Source organism: Phragmites australis, chromosome 19 (genome assembly GCF_958298935.1).
Source record: "Phragmites australis chromosome 19, lpPhrAust1.1, whole genome shotgun sequence".
In the NCBI taxonomy this organism is placed as follows: Eukaryota; Viridiplantae; Streptophyta; class Magnoliopsida; order Poales; family Poaceae; genus Phragmites; species Phragmites australis.
The window spans coordinates 331507-355651 of NC_084939.1; the positions used below are offsets into that span (position 1 = coordinate 331507).

The following is a 24145-nucleotide window of genomic DNA, read 5'->3' on the forward strand; positions in this document are numbered from 1 at the left end:
TTCACTCCTTTATATACCAGGGAAAAAAGATATTCATACAAACAGACCATGCCAAAACAGGTGACAGACATACGCCTGACGAAGCCTAGCTATTCCTAGCTCATTATGACGGTGGGTAAGCACGCCCACCCCTCTCTAGTCGTCCTGCATGCCCTGTATCATCACCAATTGACATCACGCTCACCCGTCTGACCATCCCACGGGATTAAATGCTACAGTACGGGTCACTGCAATACCATGCCGCCCCACGACCATGCCTCTCCAAAAGCGAGCACCTGGGGAAGGAAAATATTCTAGTGGGCAACATTAAATAAGGCTTGACTGGTTAGGTGAGTACCTGCCCTTAGCTGGTCGTAGAATTTTGCTTTGCGACCAGAGGATTGGTTGCCCGAGCCTTGTCCTAGTCGCACAATGAGGCCGCAGTCTTGACAATACCTACTGTCGGCCGACATTTGGCAGTGAGGGACCCACCTCGTGTGGTGCCCTCTTATCTATTACATCAACAATTGGCAATGAGTACCACGCGGTATCTCAAGCCCCCAAGAGCATCCTCACTGGAGGACTACTCTACCTACCATCGTTAAATAGTTTTCGCCTATTTTACACTCCACCCGCCATATCTCATACTACATCAAGGATTTCAGAAACACTAAAGATTCATGGCATATAAGTTGAAATTATTATTTAGTGAAGCGACATCTCTAAAGAAATATATTCCATCCTAAGCATGTTAGATATCAATGCATCGTCTGACGTTAATATAGATAATAATAGGTAAATCCTAAGGTGATATGTATTATGGATAATGACATTTAAGAAATGGAAAATGTTTGGTAGAATTTAACTACTGCAAGCAGTTGAAATAACGCAATACATATCACATGCGATAATAGGTCATGTTTTAAGTTAAAAAATTAAATCATTGAAAACATGGGTTCAAAATGATCATGGAGTTAGGACTTGCCTTCTTGTAACCCTTGGTCGAAGTCCTGATCCTTCGGGTTCTTCGCAAAATCCTCTGGTTCTGCAAATGTGATTACAATTAATGATGACATATACTAGAGTAAAATCAAATAACACCAATGGAATACCAAATTTATATGAATTTAGGCAAAAGAATCGCTAGAATCGGAGTCAGAACGAAGAAGTTATGACTCTCGGAAGATTTAATCTAAAATTAAATAAAAAAATGAAATGACACTATTCATGGATGGGACCCATAGAATAGTTATGTGGGGCCCACTTAACAATGTCTGGTGGGGCTCACTGCATAGTACTTGGGTTTGGGCTAGATTTGAGCTTGGACCAGGCTGTATAGTTGTCGACCCATCGAGGTCGGGTCTACTGGCTTTGTGGGCTAACTGCAGCTGGATCGACCCATCTAAATAGTGTCTTTGGCCACTGGGCTGGTCAGCAGGCAGGCCCACTAGTGGCTGAGCCATGGCCTGCCTGGTCGGGCTGGCAAAAGGCCCGCGTGGCGCGTGTGCTCCTGCCGGCTGGAGCGAAGCAGAGGACAGCCGACGATAAGGAATCATTGTGGCGCCTTGCCGGGAAGCTTGCTAGCGATGGGTTTCCATCGGGGGTTCACAACGAGATGTATAGGCCGAGTATCTACGTGCGATGGGGAACCCATTTTTGCGCTTATCGTCATCGGGCGTGGACGGTGGCGAAGCATAATTGAGCAGCACTTGTCCTATTAGAGCATGGTTTGCCTGCAAGGGAGATGAGCCTAGTGCTCTTGGGCTACATGGCATGACAGCCGGCTCACACAGAAAGAGAGAAAGGCCCGGCGGTGAGCAATTCATTGGTGTGGCAGGGGGAAATCCTGCAGCCAAGTCAAGCGCACAAGGATAAGCCATACAACCGACGACATGCTATCTAGGGGGGTTAGGAGGTGCTACAGAAGCTTACTTGCGTCTGGACCGAAGCGAAGGAAGGCAACCGGGGGCGGGAAGATTCAGGCGATGGTGATGGCACAGCTCTATGTCCACATGCTTCCTTCCGACGTCTGGATGAGGAAGGGGTGGCACAATGTCGGTGGTGTCTCCACTTGCTCCTCAGCTGCTCATGGGGAAGAGGCGGCGATGGATGAGGTGGCAGCGGCGGTGAATTGCTGACAAGTAGGAAGAGGGAAAGGAGAAAAACTGGTGGCTAGTTCCACTTTTATAGAGAGAGGGGGAGGAACAGAGAGGCGGTGATGAGCGGCTCATTCTCTCGGTTGGACAGTGTGGAGGGGGGGGGGTGAGAGACAATGGATTGAGGCGCTACCCGGGAAAGGTGCGGCGTGTGGTGGCTCTGTGCCGGCCATTCGGGCCACGGTCACCAAAGTCGCGGTGCGCCATGCTTCTTGGTGCGTGCGCACTGAGAGTTGAGAGAGAGAGAGAGAGAGAGAGAGGCGTAGAAGTCGCAGAGCATTGAAGGAGGGAAAAGCAGTGGCACGACTAGTAGTAGTGAGCGGCGAGGTGAGCTAGAGGAGGGAGACAACTTCAGTCGCTATCCGTGTGATGCACGAGGTAGAGAGCGACGGTAGGCTGGCGCTTCGGCTAGGACGCGTGGGCGAGTCCGCGGTGTCGGGCCATGGAGGCGTTACGGCCTAGGCTTGTGCAGGGGGATGCGGAGAGGTGCGTTGGGCCACGTGCTAGCGGGTTGGCACAGAAAGAAAACAGAGAGAGGTGGCCCAGGGAGAGAAATGATTTTTGTAATTGATTGGGGACAAATTCAAATGGAAATATTTGAATTAGGGTTTGGATTTGAAAAAGGATTTGGAATTAATTCAAATTGTATTTGAATTAGAATTTGGATTTGAAGCTCCGAGATTTAGGAGAGGATTGAATTCAAAAGATTTGAATTCATTTTGGATTTGAGCTGAAATGAATCTAAGAATAGATTTGAATTTGAGAGACATTCAAATTCAAATATCCACTCAAAGAACCATAAAAACAAATAAACCAAAATGCATATGATTCAATTTATTGGGATGATTAATTTAAAATTTAATTTGGTGCACTTTGGAATACTTAGCCAAAATAATATATTTGAATATATGCATACGAGTATGTATATATTCAAATATATATTTTCTTGATTTTATGTTGTTTTAAATAATTAGAATTTTTTAAAAATGGGTGAATTTTGCTATATTATAAATGCTAAAACTCGGGATGTTACAATAGGGTTGTTGGCGTTAGGGGAGATGCAATCCGTCCCGTCAGTTCCTAAGTTTTATAGTTGGTGGACACCATGTCCTCTCCAACTCTAGATGCATAGCTTGTACTTTCCAAAACGCGAGCACTCTGCCCACTCACGCACCAAGGAATACTCACACCATAGAGCTAATCATTAAGATCACACCGTAGCATTGCCCATGATTGTGTACACAGCTATTCGAATAGATTTACACTCTACAGAGGTTATACAGCTTTACTCACACGATATGCACAGACCCACACCACCGTCATAGTTGTAACTGGCATAATGAGACACAACATACTCTCAACCTAGCCACAATATCCACTCACGGGATACTAAAATAATAGGGGCCTTAGAATAACATAAGGGGAAGATCACTTAGCCACCCCATGGCTCAAACATGGCCTAAATAAATCAAGGGAAGGACCACACAACAATCCCATGAATCAAACTGCCATACCTCGATTGTACATCGTCCGAGTCTTCTCCTGGTCCCTGTTGCCACTATCGGCCTTCGAGTGGGTACCGAGCTAAGTTGAAAAGGGTTGGGGCAAGCCCTGCCCATACAGGATGCATGGTTGCACGATGGTCGCTAGGTGAGATGTCAAAATGAACCAGTCTTTATGCGACCGAGATGAGTGTCTCCCAACATTATGCTCATCTTACTCACCCCCCTGTCAAATCATCTTTGGAGTTTCTTTGTTAACACACTCACTCACACCACCAAGAGCACACCATATTTCACACATTTCAAAAAACATGATTCAGATCATTATGATGATTCTTTTGTTTAAACAGAGTAGTCATAAGCATGCTAGTAGGTAAGAAATCATCTAAACAATCAATATAATTGATGTTGGGGACCTTCTATAGTTTAAACAAGCTAGGTCATAACTATTTCAGTATTTTAAATTAGAGTTAATAACTTAGGCATGCATATTACTGTAGTTTGAAACATCGGCTCTACTAGTTGTGTTTGAAAACATAGGTTCAACATGATCAACGGTGTAGGACTTGCTTTTGTTATGGTCCTCATATGCTTCTTCTTTGTAGTCCGGTCCTTGGAGTCTTCTTCAAACACTTCTTCTAATCTATGAAAGTGAACATCAATAAGCGCTTGATCGGGTAATATCTACACGAATTTCTAACGAGGAATGAACACTAGGGAGAGCAGGTCTAGCGGCTCTAAAGGGATATGCCCTATTGCTATTTACTGCTATGTGAAATTGAGACATGAGATCTAAGTGATTACTCTACACTATTAAGTGCACGTGTGACATATTCCTTGATTCATATGTATCTAACATTTTTACCTAATTAACATGTATTTACTTATTAATTATTCTAACTAAGTTACTATTTATCATAAAGGAAATTTACTTTTAATTATTATCTACACAAATTAAACTAGGCACTAATATTTCTTATATAACCTAGGTCATGGTTGTCTAATTTATCTACATATAAAACTACTATAAAACTAGCTAGAGAGCTAATTTTAGGTTTTCGGCAACGCATAAATAATTTAAACAAATTATATTAAAGAATATTAAATTGATATGGTTGGATAGATCTCGAATTTAGATGAATATCAATGAAAAATCATCAGAAACAAAGTTAGAACGGAGGAGAAACGAGTTTTGAAAGATTTATCGGGAGTTTAATTCGGGAAAAAGAAAAGAGAGAATATTCCCATAATATTCAGACTCGGCTCAACTCACAGCTTGGCTCGTGGGTCGGCTTGGCTTGGTCTATTGGCGGCTTAGGTAGTGGCTCACTGGTCAGCTTGTTTCAGGCCGGTGGACGGCTCAGTTAAATGGCTAAAGGGCAGGGTCCACATGTCATGCGGGAGAGATAAGGTTGGCTCAGGTTGGATCCGATTGGAACGAGAGCAAGAGGGAGGGGGTGAGCAGAGAGGAGGGGTGGATGAGATGGTGGCGGCCGACGGCAAGATCGAGCGGTGGCAGCTCCAGCGACTAGCAAAATAGAGTGGTGATAGCCGAATTTGGCCTGGGTGGGGGCGGATCTGGCCGGCGACAGTGACGACGAGGCAGCACGGCTCTGGCTATGGTGGCAAGGGGGAAGTGGCGGCTACGACGATGGCGAAAAGATAGCGGTTGGTGAGGCTAAGGTATAACTAGGGTTGGCCTTTGATGATTCTCGATTAGACGAAGAGGAGAGAGAAGGATTCTCTCTATACCTCTCTTCTGCGCGCCAGTGGGAAAGCAACAAACAAGTATAGTTATACATAGGGAGGCTAGACGTAGCCTTTTATATATAAATATGTTCCTTATTGGAGGGATAATAGGAGTATATTTTTACGAAAATTTAAAATGAACATATATATTTATAATTTTTTTATTTAAAAAAATAAAAAATCCTTCAGTGACACCTTGTCCTGAATCCGGAGGGACCATGGATCTGTCACTTATCGCCTTTGCTCCCTTCTTTTTTGTTCACAAGATTACCAATCTGGCCTTGATTAGCGAGAAGATAAATACGAGATTTTTTTCTCGTTGTCTGACGAGGAGGAGATCAAGAGAGAGAGAGAGGCATCCAATCCATCTCGTCGGCAGCCGCAATCCCGCGTTGTAACGAAGGGGACAGGCGATGGAAGCCAACAACATCCAAAGCTTCAAAGCCTTGGCGACGAATCAACCTAGGCTAGGCTAGGCTAGCATCCCCAGCCAAAAGGACCTCCCAATCCCAAGCGGAGACCACAAATCACAAGAGGAAGAGGGGGATCTCCAATCGCCGGATCGGAGGAAATCATCGTCTTCCTTCCCGCCCGCCACCATGAGCTTCATCTTCGGCAAGAGGAAGACCCCAGCCGGTATCACCCCTCCTCTTTCCTGCTGTGGATTAATTGCAATAACCGACGAATTGCACATCTTTATTTTTTCGTTGCTCCTCGTATGCAATCGAATCGCAAAACTTGACTGTTTCCCCTGTTGACGATCCAAAGCTGTGGGCTTTTCACTGTAATATGGTCTGGTTACTATTCTGGCATATCCAATCAATTTAGGAATGCAAGGAACATGGGCCCGTGGAGTTTGTTCTGGTCAATTGTTTTGCTATAGTAATGCCACTGTTGTGCCGTACAATTGGATATGTTGTCGTTTTGATTTCATTAACTGTTTATGTGTTCTATTGTTTGCCTCTGTTTGGTTTAGGCCTTCTCCAACAGGATCTGTAAATTTGAGAATTCTCGTGCTACAGTACTTTGTGGAGTACTGTACTACTAGAAATTCGTCAGTGATACAGTACTGCTACAGTGTTAGAGATAGGGGATGTTATAATAGTGATAGAGGATGCTGTAATAGTATTTTGAAGATGAAAATTTGAGGTAACTGTTGGAGATGGTCTTATGACAGAGCTGCTGCGGGAGAATAAGCGGATGCTGGACAAATCCATCAGGGAGATTGAGAGGGAGAGGCAGGGCCTGCAGGCCCAGGAGAAGAAGCTCATCAATGAGATCAAGAAGATGGCCAAGCAGGGACAAATGGTGCGTGCGAAAGACAAGCCCCTTGGATCTTGTTTGACCTGATTTAACCCTTATTTTGAGGTCTTTGTGAATGTTAATTTAGAAATGTGCAGTTGTGCATTGTGATAATTCCAACATTCTAATGAAGTGATGCAGATTTAGTAAAAGAAAATAAAAGTGAAGTTACGTAGAAAGGAATATGCCTGGTCATAGCACAACGATGCAAGAAAGAAGATCATCTGAAATATCATTCTTCCTTAAATTTGCCTTTTGCCATGGTTTTAACTTGTGGTGGTGCTTTTAGTATTGGTTTGGTCAAATGCTTCAAATATGGCATCCCTATTTGCATTTTATTGTTCCGTAACTCTCTGAATATTGTTTGAATGCGCACTTGCATGACTAAACGAGCATGTTGAAATTTTCTATTCCAGGATGCAAAATTCATTGTTTATGTGGTGTTGAAACCTTTCCCTTAAATTGTAGGTCATAGTATGTGTGTCTGTTGCGTGCATGTTCTTTATTGTGTGTGTAAATGCTCATCTTTCAATTTTTTAACAAAGGCTTTGCTTGCTCGCATAATATGTTTTGATGTGCTGGACATTGTTTACAGGGAGCTGTGAAAGTTATGGCAAAGGACCTTATCCGCACAAGGCATCAGATCACAAAATTTTATGCTCTGAAGTCCCAGCTACAAGGCGTATCTCTTCGCATTCAGGTAGCTAAAGAATTTATGCACTTGATAAATTTATTTCAAGACAGTTAGGCACAATTTTATCAGTAAATTGTGATGCAATCAATCATAGCAAACTGAGGTGACTCGCCTTTTCTTAGTGAGCTTGACTATAATGTGGAAGTGTTTTATTGTTGAAGTATGAACCCTGTGAAAATATCCTAATAACTGGTGCTTAATTTGTAGACGCTGAAATCAACACAGGCAATGGGAGAAGCTATGAAGGGTGTCACTAAGGCCATGGCACAAATGAACAGGCAGATGAATCTACCAGTGCTGCAGAAGATAATGCGGGACTTTGAGATGCAGAATGAGAAGATGGAGATGGTTAGCGAAGTGATGGGCGATGCCATTGATGACGCTTTGGAGGGTGACGAGGAGGAGGAAGAAACAGAAGAACTTGTCAACCAAGTCCTTGACGAAATAGGCATTGACATCAACTCAGAGGTAAAATTGTTGATGTATTCTTCTGTTGATCCTGGAATAAAATATGCTGGCTAGTAGTTTTATGGGTCAGAATGCAACACTGATTTTCTGCTCTAAACCAGCTTGTCAAGGCTCCTGCGACCGCAGTTGCTAAGCCAGCTGCAGCCGGAAAAGTTGCTGCCCAAGCTGAAGCCGCAGGTGGGGCGGATGGTGGAATAGACGATGACTTGCAGGCACGGCTTGATAATCTGAGGAAGATGTGATCATTGGAGTCTGACAAAATATCCCAACACTTTGTTTGTAGTTTTGTACCATATATACATAGCCATTTCGGCAATCTTTTTCACATCTCATTTGCAGTATGGATGGGCGACATCGACCATTGTATATATTTTGTACCACTCATTAGGCCTTGCGTTCTCTTCATAATCCCATTGAGTGTTGAGGGTATGTTCTACTTATGGTACTGACTTGGTGTACGTTTGACTTATTTGGTGATGGAAGAATTCGGAGAACATGCATATTACTTGCTGAACATTGGGATATATTAATTTTCCTTGTTTTCTTGGTGGCATTGTCCACAATACAATGCAGCCGTGTGACAATCCTCAGACCTCAGTATATGGAAGCCTTGTTCATAACACGAAAATATTCTCATATTCTTGCGGGAATTGAACCGTTTCCTATGAAATTACCGGTGATGTAGTGAGGACAATATGTTGCTGCAACCTCCTAGTGCAATGGCAGCGTAGTCATGAAATGATTCAGGTATTGGAAGTGATCACAAGACAAGCAAGCATTCGATTATATCTGTCTGTCCATTTTTATTGTAGTATATATATAGATGATATACACATCAAATCGGGAGAGGGGGGGGGGGGGGGGCGTGCATGGTGGTTTTAGTTACATGAGGGAGGACTTTAAGACAATCTTAACATCCGCGGCCGTGGCCGCTCGGTCTCGGGCCACAACCACCCTCCTGCTACCTGCTCCAGCGGCGGAGTCGCGACGACGAAGAGAAAGATGACGATGACGGCCAAGGTCGCGTAGGTCGGCGAGGCGCGGTAGCTGTGCCGGCCGCCGTGGTAGACGTCTCTACCGTAGCAGTGATACACATTAGGCTTAGCTAGTTTTAATAGGCTAGAGAAAAACCAAGATATCAACAAAGAAAAGTTATCAAAACCGAAACAAAGTTAGATTGAATTGGATAAAGCCCCTGTCGCATTACACTCATTGGATAACAAAAAAATCTAATGTAAACATGATTATTAGCCCCTGTTAACGCGAAAAGATACCACACCAAATACCGAGCACCTTGTGTGCAATATCCAGCGTGCAGCATTCAGGATACTCTGATCGTCGCGCTACATCATCGGATCTTCGTCGTCACCTACGCTCAAGAGGGACCCGTCGTAGCGTGGATGGTCAGCGGCTTATCCTTGGTTGTCGAGATTAAAAATGCGTAGCAATATAGATTGAAAAAATGAACGGGACCATAAGAACTAGGCAAAGCGAAAGGTAATGTAAATCGTATTTGATTAATTAGATGATGATTCTCAATCAGTCATTGTCCTCTCATATTTAAAGGACGGTAGGTCTTAGTCGTACAAGATCAAGACTCCTAATTCAAAATGAACAAGACTTATAGATATGATCTATCTGTGCTTTTCGATCTCCAAACTTTCTATAACTAACATACATTTCCTATTCAACCATATAAATTCTCATATATCTACCCAAATATCATTTATTGTAGTTCGGTCTTCTTAGATTCGACTACATACTCGACCCGAACATCTACTCGCATACTACCTTCTCGTTTTGACTACCTATTTAGAGACTCATTGCTCGATATATCTATGTGCTCGAATCTGACCAGTTCTTCCATATGTTCAGAGACCAATTGTTGAAATTTATCGTGGTTAGTGATCGCCTGGTCGCTAGTCATGGTCATTGGTTGTGGTCACTAGCCGTGGTCACCTACTTGAAGACCACCTCCCGTATATTTGACCAAGTCTTATAATATCATGTTAAGCCAATTATCATTGTAGTGGCCATTATAGATATCAAATCTTGTTGTTAACATATGCCCCCTCCTATTTTTGGTGAACAAACATATTTGATACAAAACAATATCCTTAGTTGTTCCTAAAGACGATGGTAAGCAAAACATCGGCCATATCTTATCTTAGTACTTTGCCACATATTAGGATAAAACTTCTTCAAGTATCGTCCGTTAATAGCTCTATGCAATTTCTCCCCTTGCAAAATTTCTAACAAATAAGAATTTTAGGGGACGATACTTACAACTCTATATGGACTTTCTCAGCTCGGAGACCACTTGCTAAACTTATTGTCCTTTGACCCAATCGGTAGGATAGTCTTTCATACAAGATCTCTAATTTGAAATGACTTTTCTCTCACTTTCTTGTTGTAGGCCTTGACTACTCTTAATTTAACTTTCTCAATTTATCTCAAAGCATGTAACATTTTATCCATCACTTCATCAATCCTGTCTATTATTAGATCATAATAATCCATAGCTGGCAGGTTATTTTGCTCGGCCAATGTCAAAGTACTAAGGTTTACTTTAACAGGTAGTACAACCTCTTGTCCATAAACAAGTCTATATGATGTTACTTTAGTGGCGCCATGTCTAGAAATATGATGTGTCCATAAAGCCTCCGATAAAATTTTATATCATCTTTTAGGGTGTTCTTTTATTTTCTTCGTGATAAGCTTAATCAAAATTTTATTACTAGATTCGGTCTGACTATTGGTCTTAGTATAATATGAAAATAAATTAAGAAGTTTAATTTTTAATGACTCAGCAAATTCATGTACCTGATACGATATAAATAAAGTACATTGATCTGTAATTAAAGTTTACGAAATGCTAAATCTATGAACAATATATTTCAAAATAAAATCAAGCACCTCCCGAGTGTAGGTGTTTAGGCACAAACATAAGAAGCAAAACTTTGTTGACTAGCTGCTCTATGTTGGGTCATATGATAATGTCACGCTGATATTATTTTTCACAAAAGGACAATACATCTTTTAAGTAGACACTATTTGGGGTACATACTGACTGAGGTATTAGATCACTTTGTTGCAGAAATTGGAAGAGATGAAAAATATGTGCAAGAGGTGCCGCATGTTGGAAGTGGTGGCTATGAGAGTCTTCGCCAAGAATAGATAATATTTTAATAATAGACTATGTGGTAGATGACATCTCAAATATTATGTAGTTTGTTAATTTATTTTCCTCTTTGATGTTTCAGCTTCATGTTGCAACGATGTAATAATTAACCATGTACACCACATGAGGCTAGAAACACTTTTCCTTATCTTAAAAAAAACTATGCTAGGCGTAGTGCTAGCAACAAGGCGGATTGGATTGGGTCTTTGTGGGTTTTACATCTAGTGGGGATAGAGCCATATTTTTGCCTGGGGGTCACGAGTCAGATCAGGTCGAGGGCAAGGGTAGATTGTCGCTTGTCGCCCGCCCACGCCTGCCTCCCGCTGTGTCGGCTTGCCCCAGGCCTCATCCCGTTGCACCCTCCTTAGCTCCGGCCACCACTTGCCTGCCACTGGCCGCCTCCCAGTTGTCGCCACCCCCTCCCCCCGCGCTGACGTGCTCGCCCACCTCCCGCCCGCGACTGCCTACCGGTCGCCACTCACTCGGCTCCTAGGCGCCACCTGCTCGCGCCCACCTTCTGGCCGCCACCCGCGCCAGCACACCCGCCTTGGCTCTCGACCACCGCCGTGCCGCGCCGCCGCCCGTGGGTCCCTACGCGGGTTTTGGGTCCCCATCAGATTTGGGGCCGGGAGCATTTTTGCACCCATTAGGCTTATCAGGTCCAGATCAGACTTTTTGATTCAAATTTCGGGTCGAGTGTGTTCTTATTGCACCAAGCCCCAACTTACCCCGTTGCCAGGCCTAGTCAGGCAGAGGCCAACGGGCGCGATAAAGCGGGCAAGTAGCATGCGTAGCAACTCGATGACGTCGGCGGTGCACACACACCGACAGAACCTGATGGCCTCACTCTCGGTCAGCTTCAACAAGAACACCCTGTAAAAATATTTTTAATATTCAATGTGACATATGTAATTTATCGGATAATTATAATAAACATTTTATTGTGATGGTTACTAGACTAAAAGAATTAGAATTATAGGTTTAAATACCCTCTCCTCACCCTTTGATACTTCATATTTAGCCTATGTACGCGTAAAGAAGAATGCTAACTGATGTGCATAAGCAAGCTCTTCATGCACATTGTGTGGACAGTTAGTGCTTTGGCATTCAATCAAAGGGTGTCATTAGTTAACGTGAACAGTTATTGTATATGGCAGTTGCTTTTCATTTTGATTAGAGTGATGGACAACTGTTCGCATGAATGGACAGGCACCTGTTCAATGAAAGGGTGTCCCTCTGAGATCTATAAAAGAGACTGAGCGTCATTTGTTTGAGGGAATCAACGACGTTAAGGGCTTTAAGCGCATGGAAGTCTAACACATAGCATATGGAGCGCGCACACATAAGAATTGATACTTGGAGGTGTATGTATGTATATACACATAATCTTATCTTCTCTCAGATCGAGATATATTAAAATATGCATATCAAAGTATTAAAGGATTACATCAAGTTTGTGTTTACACACGAGCGACCCCACCGACTGCACCACCTCCACGGCCACCGTCGCCGGCGCCGGGTAAATTTTAGGCCAAAAGGTCGGTGAAACTTGGTTCACAGAAGAGAAGGAACCATTCAGTAGTAGGTTAATGCACACACAAACAAAAAGAAATTCCGAGTCAACCAAAAGCCTCAGCGCCATTCACAGCAAGAATTGCTCTAATCATTTTTAGATCATAAATAAATCTCTCCAGCTAATTCCGAGTCTCCTTTAAAAAATGGAGCAATTCAGCACTCTGCTTCCAACCAAGAGCAAACGAAACAGAGCAAGCAACACTCTGCTTCCTCTGACCAACCGACTCACCGCTCTCCCCGCCGGGCACCGTCTCCCTGAACCGTGCGCTGCTCTGTCGCTGGCTTCCGGCGACTGGCTCGCTGCCCGGCCGATCAGGCGCAACGTACGCCGTCGGTCCCCCAAGGACAAGAACTAGCAGTAGCTGGACGCTTCTACGTGCGCACGAGGATCTCTTGGAGGGAGACGGAGAGCGAGAGGTGATGGTGCAGCGACCCAGGGCTGGGCGCCGGCGTGGTCTCGGCGCGGCACATGGGGCAGCTGGTGCTCCCCCGCAGCCAGGTGTCGATGCAGTCGGCGTGGAAGTAGTGCATGCACTCGGGGAGCACGCGCACCACCTCTCCGTCCGCGAAGTCGGCCAGGCACACCGGGCACGTTGTCTCGCTCCACGCCTCCTCCTTCCGGAATGAGCACACTACCGGCGCCACCTGCACCCGCGAGGACGAACTCGCCTCCTCCTCCTGCTGCGCCTCGGTGGTGCTGGTTGAGGCGGCGCCTCCTGTCGGCGCCGTGGCAGCAGGTGACGAGGACGCAGTGGTGCAGCAGGAGCACCACGGCCACGCACATGACGACCAGCAGGCCAATGAACACCGGCGTCCGGTACGTCGACGGGCTTGCCATCGACGACACACGAGATCGAGCGTGCAGGAGGCTAGCTTCGATCAATTTGCACGCCGGTCGTTGGATGCGTTCTTGCTCGATTTGGCATGGGCGTGGGTAGTTGAAGAAGCATGATGGAGGTGTTTGCGACGAGATTATTTTGAGATGTCGTGATGCATGCCTTAATGAATGGCGGCACAAAGTGGACAAGACGACCAACGATGGTTACGAGGATTTGTTGATGCCTTTGACGGATACGCGCATTCATGGCTGTTTCTGTTTCCTTGTTCCTTCCATTGTGCTTGCAAGTAACAGCTCCGTCTCTTCTCTTGTTCTGTTTTTTCTTTCCTTTCTTTCTGAAAGACAGTCTCTTCTTCTGTAGCACTCGTCTTCTCAACGTGATGGCTTTGCACATATGGATCAAGACCAGTCCAAGCAGATGAGCCTCGATCATTCAAGCTTGGGATCGAGACATATTCCATTGAACCACTAAAATGACTGACAAATTAGCTAGCAAGCTAATTATCACGACTAATTGGATTGCAAAGTACTCAATCAATAATATCCACTGCGTACACATCTAGCGCTGTCGCTTCTTATTCCGCTCACCATGTTCATGCAACACACGCCGTGCCTAGTGGTGATTCACTACGCTGCCCTGTGTCGGGCAGAAGACGACCTTGAGCTCGCCGGGCGCGATGCAGTCCTGCGGCGTCGCCTCCACGTCCGTCCACGTCCTCTCCTTGAACAGCCCCGCCTCCGTCGCCCCGGCCCCGCAGCCGCCCCCCGGTGCCCTGGCGTCGCCGGGGCACACCGCGCCGAGGTCCACGGCGCACCCCAACGTCGGGCACTGCCGCCCCTCCGCGAACCCGTGCGGCGTGATCATCACGGCCACGTTGAACCCGTCCACCAGGCTCACGCTGTACGCCGCCAGCCCGCCCGGCCCGCCCACGCTCACCTGTGCCACCGTCACCGGCGGCACGTCCCCGGTCTCGCATCGGAAGGGCGAGGAGTCAACCACGTCCTCGGCGCAGCCGGTTCGCGGCACCACGCGGCCGGACCACGCGCCGGGCGGGAACGCGAGGGTGGCCAGGCCCTCGCCGTTGCCGTCGAGGCGGCCGGCGGGGATGAAGGGAGTGCCGGAGTTGGCGGTGATCAGCGGCCAGACCGGGTAGGGGCAGAGGTTGTGGAGGGTGAGGTTGGTGGTGGACGGCGCCGCCGGCTCATCGGCCGCGGCGACAACGGTGGCAAGCGCCAAGGTGATGGCAAGTGCCTTGGACATTGTCATGGCCACGGATGGTGGAGCTGGAGGTGTTGACATGGTTGGTGAATCGAACATGGCGGTGGTGATGAAACGAAGCATCTGATGGGCGCCGCAACTTTGACAGCAGTAGAACGGCCATGCTACGGCTGCGGGGTTTGCCGGAGTGTCGTGCTGGACTCGGTGCATGGCCGTTCTTGCTATTACGCTGACATGTGGACCCACCATGTCAGCGAGGCAGCACATCAATGTTCCTCACAAGAGTCTTGCTCGTCTTTCTTCCTACCTTGGGATCAAACTTGGCCATACAACATCGAGGAAAGAGTAATTGAACGTTTAGATAATGGAATAAAATCTTATCCTAGTGTCTGCGGCCCAAGATGCATGTCACCAAACTTGTTACATTGTTGCAGCACTAGGCTAAAATAAACAAACTACTAACAGATAGCAAACGGATGTCATCAATAAGGTTTTTGAAATATCAAGCACGTAACATGTTGCTAAATCACCATCAACGCTTTCGTGGAAATCTCCATGATTGTAGTTTAATCTAGGTGTGACACTCCAGTCATACCATGTCCTTATCCTCCTGTTGCTGCAAGAACCAGAACCGGAGCCAGCATGTTTTCCTGAAGCAGATATGATTTAGCTTCTGTTTTGTCAAAAAGACAAATACCATTTGTGACTTAACCGCAAAGAGCAGCAGCCCCAACGAGAATTTTAGATTTACGCTTTGATCCCATCCCTATTAGCCAATTCCTAAATATGTTGGTGATGCTGTTTTTCGCTACCATTGGAGCTCTGTTTGGCTAGTTATCTTTGGTTAGAGAGGTAATTCTGCATAGGAACCCTCGACCTGTCTGGTATTACTCCCATTTAGACTATCGAAAATTGGCAATGAGACACATGGGTGGACGAGAGAGATGGAGGATGGCTAAGTGCTAAGATGTTAGTTTTGTTATTAGGCCCTCGTTTTATCTCGTGTTATCGTTACAAAGTCTAGAAGTATGCTGTGAGGGCGTCGACAATTTGCTGATTAGCTCCCACCTCGGTCTGCAACATTTCGAGTTCTATGAAACTTCCAAGGGCTTCTTTGTACTTTAAACTTCTTCAGGGGGTTCTATAGGAGAAATGAACCCAAACCTCAGATGCCTTCTAGAAGTAAAAGTTAAAAAATAGAGCATCTACACTACACAAGGTGCAGCTTAGACGATAACAACCGTTTCCAGTATAAGATGGCAGCATTTTCACCCAAAGTTTTTCAAAAGCAGTCATGCCGTTTTCAGCACTACCAACATGATAAACCAAACGAGCCAGATTGAATTGCGGGCCACAGCACTAAGAAGATTACAGTGAGTTTCATTAGTCACGACCGATGCCCTCGTCCTCTCATACAACTCTGCAAAACTGAACATCCAAAAAGATTCAGAGCTGCCGGCAACAGACGAAACAAGCAGTACGGTACACTTCTCTTCATAGACGCACAAGCTATTCTCCTCTTTGTCACCTGCTGGTCAAGTGCTGGGACAGTTTGTCCCTCACCCTGACACTATTCTCATCCGCTAGCTGGCACACCTGCTGCCTGTATTTCATGTCGTGGTCGCTCGACGTGTGTGCCTCCTCCATGGCTGAATCCTGGAGGTCTATTACTATGTTGTGCAGCAAGCAACACACATGGATTATCCGGGGCAGCTTATGCTTGTCAGGGCGCCACATCTCCCCCTGCAGGAACTTCCATGTGTCCTTGAACTTCGCCAATGTCCTCGGAGCGACTGCTCTTGCTGCAGAGTGTCTCCTGTTGAACTCGGTTTTGGACTCAGTGAGGTCCTTTTCAGGGTAAGGTGTGAGGAGCCAGGGTAGAAGGGGGTACCCTGCATCGCCAATCATGTATTCCCCAATTTCTGATCCATCTGATAACTTCAGCTTGCTTCCATTCAGCCGTTCATCTTTCTCGCACAGCTTGAAAAGACCAGAGCTGTGCAAAATGCTCGACTCTTTCATGCTGCCAGGCCATCCAGTCACAATGTCTGTGAACCTCATATCCAGATCGACAACAGCTTGCAAGATCATGCTGTAATTCTTCTCGTGGTCGAGCCAGACCTTGCAGTTCGGTTCAGCTGAAGAAAGGCACATTGTGATGTGTGTCGTATCTACAACACCACAGCAGTTTGGCAGACTATGGATCTTCTCAAACTTGGATTTGATCTTCTCCATTTCGCCAGAGTTTGGCCAGTGCAAGTGGTGGCTTCCTCGCTCCTCCATAGCCTCAATGAACCTCCAAGTTATCAGCGAGACAGTTGAGTGGTTCACACCAATAGAGGATCCTACAGTCACCAGTGACCCACCAGAGTTCAACCTTCGGAGAGCAATGGCCACTCTATCTTCTAAAGACAGCACTGTCCCATCAAGAAAGGTGTAGCTGCTGGACTTCACCATCATTTCATCTTTCACTAAGCTGCAGACATAGTTGAAGGTTCTTCTTGGCATTTTGAAGACATACTCAAATCTTTGTGCGTCCTCGATGGAAGATAAGGTTCCTGAAAAGGAAATATAAAGCTGGTTACAAAATCCATAACTGGCAAGGCAAAAGCTCACTCTGCAAGTGTTAAAAGAGACTCCAGCAGCCACAAATGAATTACATCAAAACATTCTTAATCTAGCTTCGTTAAAGATGACAGCAAGCGAACTAAGCAGTAGCTCAGTTGGTTAGTGCCTCTGGTAGGGGGGATGACCACCCGGGCTTGAACCTAGGGCGCACCAGTTTGTGGGTATCTCCCTGAGAAACTAGTTTCAGCGAGTTTTCTGGCCAACCAAGGTTCGGTACTCTCCTACCTTAAATTTAAAAACTGCCCAGGGGGGGGGGGTCTCTCCTCGTGGTCGAGAAAAAAAAATTGTCAACAAAGTGTTAGTCAGGTGAAGATAAAATTTCAAGCTCCGTAATTGTCATCCATGATATGGTAACCGTAGGGAACACGGAGATTATTTGCGGATCTCGTGGAGGGCACCTAAATTGGATACTGGTATTAATGAACAAGATAGGCATCATATTCCTACAACTAGTAATTGCTATACTAAGGTCCATTTCCAGTACTCCAGTATAAGAGGCATCATCATTAATTTATATAAACAAACTTGCTCTCTTAGAAACTTCAAACTTGTTTCCAGTTAAACTAAGGGAAATCGGGACAGCAAAGTTTAATGTTCGAATAAGTTCAGAAATAAACTTTGGGGTTGACCGTGTTTCTCAAATATAGCCAGAAAGCGCTACCCTTTCTGAACAATGACTTTCGTACCACAATTCTACTTCACCAAATTAGCATTTGAGACGTCCTGCAACTTGTAAGAAATTAATGCAACAACACAAATGCCCACTGTATTAATGCACTGACTAGCTTCAGTAATCAAACAAAATACCAAAATTTATGCCTTCAAAGTGTTTGAAGCCTGCATTTGATCTCAACTTGTAGCCAATCAATTACACTAGGCACATGAACAGAAAAAAAAACTCAACTTTTTTTATCCTGCCTGCCCAGTAATCATAACAGAGATAAACAATTCGGAGCTAAGTTCTTTGGAACCTAATTTTTGTTCTCCCAAATTTCAACAGAGAAAGACATCTTATGCATCACCGGCATCCAAAATCACACCTAGAAAGCGAGTGTCACTACCACGATGTAATGCAGAACCAATGAACTCGACAGACACCACTCAAGTAGCCCAATGGCATTGCTCCAACTCCTACGATACTAGCACATTTATGCCGAATACTTCCCACTACGATCGATACAACAACAAGATTACTGAAATAATTCGTCCCCGATGCAACTTAGATCCACCAATCGCCACCTGATGCTTGCAAGCTACACAATCTGCACAAATCTTAATTGAGACGTACGGCCATCACCACCACCACTTGCAAGAGACGGACGGGAGAGACGCACCTGCCATCCGCATGCAGAAGCCGTCCCACCAGTTGCCGGGCGCGCCGTCCGCGCCCGCCGCGGCGGCGGCGGCCATTGCCGCGGTCTTCTTCTCCGCCGCCGCCTTCCTACGGCGCTTGGCCCCGCGTAACGGCGGCATGGCAAATCAAGGAGAGCGATTAAGAGGCACGAGGCGAATCAAGAACCAAGGGCGGGGACGGATGACACAGGAAGAGGGGGGAGCCTCGTCACGGCTGCGGGGGAGCGGCGGCCATGCGGTGACTCGGCATGCGGAGGGTACAAGGCATGAGGAGTGTTGCTGGGATGTCGAGCGCGCGCGCGCGTGTGGTGTGGCTTGGTGAGTTTGGGGGGAAGAAGCGAAAGGGAGGAGAAGCACGACGAGGAGAGGAAGGGGAGGAGTTGTCTGGAGAGAGAGAGAGAGAGAGAGAGAGAGCGCTTTTTGTTCGTGGGCAAAAATCTAAAATAGATAATATGCTAGATTGTATTTATAAAAATAGATAATATAATATTGTATTTATAAATATAGTATATGTATTTGATATCATATTTATTAAAAATAGGTTTTCAATATATTATGCACCAGAGAAGGACAGGCCCAGGGTTTTTGGTACTCATTTGTCGAATATAGTATGAACACCGTATTCGTCACATGATGTGTCAAATATAATGCACAGTGTGAATATAGCAGCTCCCCTTTTGTCGGTGCTTTCAACGTCAGCCTCGTCGGCGTGTTGTTGTCCCCGCTTTCTACTGCTGTCCAGTGGTTTCGATGCTTTTAGCTGGAGTTATAAAATGAGAGCACCATCAGTTAAGGGAGTGAGCAGCAGCGTGAGAAGAGAGCATCAGCGCGAGAAGAAGAGCAACATCGCGAGAGAAGAGAAGGAGCAGCAGCGTGAGGAGAGGAGGAATAGCAAAAGATGAGCAACACGAGGAGCAGCATCACAAGTTAAATATTTCGAGAGCGCTCCTTTCGGTTATAGTAAGTACTTAGATTGTGTATTTAATTAATACTTAGATTAGTAGTAATAATTAGAGTAAGTAGATTGTTTAATCCGTTCAATTATATTTGTTAATTATATTAAGTTGATAAATTAAATTACTTAGATTATTTGCTTAGTTTGATTATATGAATTTGATTAGTCAGTGTAATTAGATTATTCACTTAGTTTAATAACATGAATTTAATTAATCAGTATAATTAGATTATTTTTCAATATAATTATATTAATGTCATTAACCACTATAATTAGAGTATTTACGTAATTTAATCAGAGTTATTAGATTTACATGATTAATTGAATTAATTAGTTTAATTCAACTAATTTGATTAACTAGACTTATCACTTAGGTTAAGTAAAGTAATATGATTAATCGAATTATTTAAATAGGTTATTGTGAATTTATTTAATGGTTGTCATAGGGTATTATAAATTTATTTAATGGTTATCAAATAATTATGGCGTGTAACTTTAAATATTGTGATTTTTAATAGCTATTCAGTAAATATTATTTAATCAGGAATTTATTTAATATTTATGTAATAGTTATTCAGTAAATATTTATTATTATTTTTAATATTTAGTAAATATTTAATCACAATAGTTGTATATTAATACTTAGTTAATGTTTATTAAATATTTTAATTCAATGTTAAATATTAATTATTTCTTTTGAATTTAATATTGATGATTTAATTAGCATTGTTAATTACTTAAATATTTAACATTGTTAAGTAATGTACTATCTAATTTGCATTGTTAATTTACTTATTATTTTTCAAGAGGCGTAGTTAGTTGTGTATCGTACATATATCTAAGTAGTTATTTATTACATATACATTTGTTTAGCTGATACGATATAACTATCTATATTTATTATGGATAACGTCTCACTGTTTTACACGAGAGACTCGTAATAATTCAGAACTGCCAGCACATAGATAGTGCAGTTGAGCTATCTATTGACCTAGATGGCATGAAATCATATGTTATGATCCTTTTGGGTGTGAACGCGCAGTTACATAATGTTGTCTATTGTGATAGCTTGTTCCAAATAGCTCGGTCGTTGCCCATACATTATTCGAGATGGGAAGAAATAATGCATGAGCTTTGTACTTATGCTAGGCATTGGAGGAGAACTTTGAAATGAGGGTGTACATAAATATAGTTTCATGACTGGTGCATGGTTTAATGCAGTAACTAGTGTGGAAGGATCAGGCCAGCAGGTGATGCATGAAGAGGAGGGAGTTCATGTCGGGGAGGGCAATTTCTATACAGAGGGAACTGGAGTGGACCCTTTTGAAGTAGATGCAGGATGCATGGATGATGAAACCAGTGGTAGCAGGGATGAAGAAGCTGCTGACAACGATGACTCGAAGCCAGTGATCTAGTACTTTCGTGGTGCTAGGCTACTGGATTGTGTCATCGTTGAGTATAACACCTTATCTAACTAGGGATATCAGAATAGTAACATCCAGGTCAGACAACGGTTTCGTAACAGGGATGATGTCATCCACTTTATTAGAAACTATATTGTAGTGACAAGAAGGGACAATAAGTGCGTCCGGTCTAACCATACAGAGTATGAGGTCAGGTGTATCAAGTACCCTGTAACATCCTAAGTTTAACATGCTAATTAATTACAAATTTCACTCCAAATTAAAACTTTTTGTAATTAATTAGACTAACTAAAATCAAGGTATGTATAGAATATATATATATATATACACACACCAGTATATATATACACCAGTATGTATACATTCATATATTAAATATATTAAGTTGACCGGGTATTCTAAAATGCACTAAAATTGTTTCCAAAATAATCCCTGCATTAAATTGGTTCATATATGTTGGCTTATGGTTTTTATGGTTCTTTGTGTGGAGATTTGAAATTGAATGTCTCCCAATTTCAAATATATTCTTATATTCTATTCAGCTCAAATTCAATTTGATTCAAATCATCTTCCAAATCCCAAAGTGTTACTTCCAAATCCAAATCCAAATGTCCTCATTTAAATTTATGACAAGACCAAACTTGAATCCAAATTCAAAAACGCTCTTTTGAATTTATTCCAAAACCCTACCTATTTTTCTATTTTTTTCATTTTTCCCTTTTTCCTTTTCAACCATTCCCCCCCGGCTCAATCTCCCCCTCTCTTCTCTCTTTTTCAGCCCAGTCGGCCCGGCATTCCTCCCCCTCTTTTCTCTGTCACGCGCCTAGCCAGCCCGGCTCCTTTTTCCCAATTCATTCCTCTGCGCTCGGCCCACTCGCGTGCGCTGCCAACCCAGCCTCACCACGCACCGCCCTGCCCGATTGAGCGCCCACGCGAAAGCTCAGCCACCCACGTGTTGGCCATCCGCGCCCGCACCTCCGTCATCTTCTTCCCTCCTCCAGCACGACACAGCATCGCGCTGTCCCTGCCACCATGCCGGCCACCTTCTCCGAGAAATATTGCTGCAACACCCTTCATGTTCTTTCTCTCTCCGCCCTGCCACCTCGTTGCAGCGCTGCCCGCTAACGTCCGCCCGATGTCACGTGCCCACTGCCTCACTGCACCCCTTCCCCTCTATAAATAGCATAGCCCAGGTCCTCTCCTTCCCATTTTCCCCAATTCACCACTGCCATTGCATGCCACCGTAGCTCACCGTTGTTGATCCACCGTCCACATGCTGCCCAGGAGCTCGAGGAGGACGCCGTCGTACGTGTGCTGCCGACCAACTTCTCGCTAGCCTTGAGCTCGGTAAGCATCCCGTCCCCTCCCGTATCCTCTTATCTACTGTATAGCCATCCACGTGCCTTCTTTTCGCGTAGTCGCATGCGGCTGTGAGTTTTCCCAGCCGCCGCCGAAATTCCACACCGCTGGTGACCCTTAGCCCTCACCTTAGGTGGCCTTCGCATTGTGTTAGTCACGTGGACCTAGCCATAGGATTGCATGTGGCCCAGAGCATGCTAGAGCGAGGGAGGTGCTGCCGAGATTTGTTGCACCACCGCTGTCAACTCCGGCCACCATCTGGCACTGTCCTGGTCCCGGCCCACTGTCGATGAGCCCCCAGTCGAGTTCGCTGTGTTGTGCAGAAGCCCGGCGACCACTCCTCTTAGAGAACCCCCAGCTGGAGCTTGAATCCGGCAAGCTTGCCGGCGCGGCTCTACCATGATTCCTCATCGTCGTTCGATCCCTTTCGTCACGCATCGCGAGCCCGCGCGCATGGCTGGGCCACCATCTGCGTACCGCTCGGCCTGGCCAAGCAGGCTGTGGCCTAGGCTTAGTAGTGGCTGGCTTGGCAGGCCAGCCTAGCCACAAAAGGTCGTGCCCCAGTGGGCCGACCCAGCTCCGCAACTAGCTAAGCCAGTCATCCCAAACCCGAGCGAGCCAGCACTATACAGCCTAACACTTGCAACCCAAGCCCAGCCCAACCCATCTAAGCTCAGACATAGCCCAAACAGAGCCCATTACAGCCCAGTTGGTACTGCTCATATGAGTCCCACCAAGTTACTATTCATGTGGGTCCCACCCATGGGCCCCATTAATAAATAGTGCAGTTTCATAATTTCCCAATTTAATTTTAGTTTAAATCTTACGGGAGTCATAACTTCTCCGTTCTAGCTCCGATTCCGACGATTCTTTCGCTGAAATTCATCTAAATTTGAGATATATCTATCCATCATAGTGTCATATCCATTAGGGATCATTTGGATTTTTATTTGATGTTATTTGATTCTTCCCTAGTATAGTCCATTAATGATCATAGTCACAATTGCAGAATTGCCAAAATTCTACTAGTGATGCGCGGGAAGCGTCAAGAACGAGGAAGATCCTGACTACAACTAAGATCTTGAAAAAAACCCTCAAAGAAGGCAAGTCCTATCTTCTTGATCATATTGAACCTATATTTTCAACTAATCTACATGATCAACTAAAATTGGACTTATATCGCATGTGCTATGTATTACGCTTTTACAAACTGCTTGTCGTAGTTGATCCCATCCAAAATACATATCACTCTAAGATTATATGTTGTTATATATATTAATGACAAACGACGTCTTAATATCTAGCATGCTTAGGATTGAATATGTTTCCTCGAAGATGTCGATTTAAAACACCTCTCCTCAGAGATAAGATTTATTGTTATCAATGATAGCTCATATACCATGAATCCTTGATGGTTGTGACTTCTGTGATGGTTGTGAAATCCTTGATGTCATGTAGGATATGGTGGGTGATGTATAAAAATGGGTGAAAACTGTGTAGCGGGGGCAGGTGGAGTAGTACTCTGGATGAGGATGCTTCTGCGGGCTTGAGTTACCTCTGTGGTATTCATTGCTGGAAGATACCTTCCTGGTCATTTAAGGACCGAGTTATTGTGCCGTCATGCTTAGAGACCCCGTACAACCATACGTCCTGAATGGGCAGGACTTGACTTCTCCTTCACCGGATTGAGCTGGGCATTATACTAGGAGGCTGAGAGCAGTGAGCAGTCAAGTGTCCATCTGTCCCTCTGTTTGAAGGTTGCT

General features: G+C 44.7%; 2 protein-coding genes and 1 pseudogene across 2 annotated transcripts; 1 reads left to right on the forward strand and 2 right to left on the reverse strand.

Annotated features, from left to right (window-relative positions):
- Positions 1–5659: 5659 nt before the first annotated feature.
- LOC133900869 (vacuolar protein sorting-associated protein 2 homolog 1-like) lies at positions 5660–8364 on the forward strand. The gene is made up of 5 exons (XM_062342127.1): positions 5660–6022; positions 6564–6694; positions 7284–7388; positions 7590–7850; positions 7952–8364. Exons 1-5 carry the CDS (start codon positions 5986–5988, stop codon positions 8090–8092), a joined length of 675 nt encoding a protein of 224 aa, XP_062198111.1. The 5' UTR covers positions 5660–5985; the 3' UTR covers positions 8093–8364.
- A 4370-nt stretch (positions 8365–12734) lies between these two features.
- Positions 12735–14793, reverse strand: LOC133900778 (uncharacterized; annotated as a pseudogene).
- A 1113-nt stretch (positions 14794–15906) lies between these two features.
- LOC133900524 (protein ALP1-like) lies at positions 15907–19025 on the reverse strand. The gene is made up of 2 exons (XM_062341684.1): positions 18626–19025; positions 15907–17221 (listed from the first exon to the last, which is right to left on the reverse strand). Exons 1-2 carry the CDS (start codon positions 18762–18764, stop codon positions 16188–16190), a joined length of 1173 nt encoding a protein of 390 aa, XP_062197668.1. The 5' UTR covers positions 18765–19025; the 3' UTR covers positions 15907–16187.
- Positions 19026–24145: the final 5120 nt, after the last annotated feature.

What these genes read in the sequence shown, in the direction of transcription:
- LOC133900869 (XM_062342127.1), top strand. Translation starts at nt 5,986, where the DNA reads ATGAGCTTCATCTTCGGCAAGAGGAAGACCCCAGCCG. An exon ending in CAAGAGGAAGACCCCAGCCG is followed by an intron (nt 6,023 to 6,563) that starts GTATCACCCCTC and finishes GTCTTATGACAG; the next exon opens with AGCTGCTGCGGGAGAATAAG. An exon ending in GCATTGACATCAACTCAGAG is followed by an intron (nt 7,851 to 7,951) that starts GTAAAATTGTTG and finishes GCTCTAAACCAG; the next exon opens with CTTGTCAAGGCTCCTGCGAC.
- LOC133900524 (XM_062341684.1), bottom strand. Translation starts at nt 18,764, where the DNA reads ATGCCGCCGTTACGCGGGGCCAAGCGCCGTAGGAAGGCGGCGGCGGAG. An exon ending in CTTCTGCATGCGGATGGCAG is followed by an intron (nt 17,222 to 18,625) that starts GTGCGTCTCTCC and finishes TTTCCTTTTCAG; the next exon opens with GAACCTTATCTTCCATCGAG.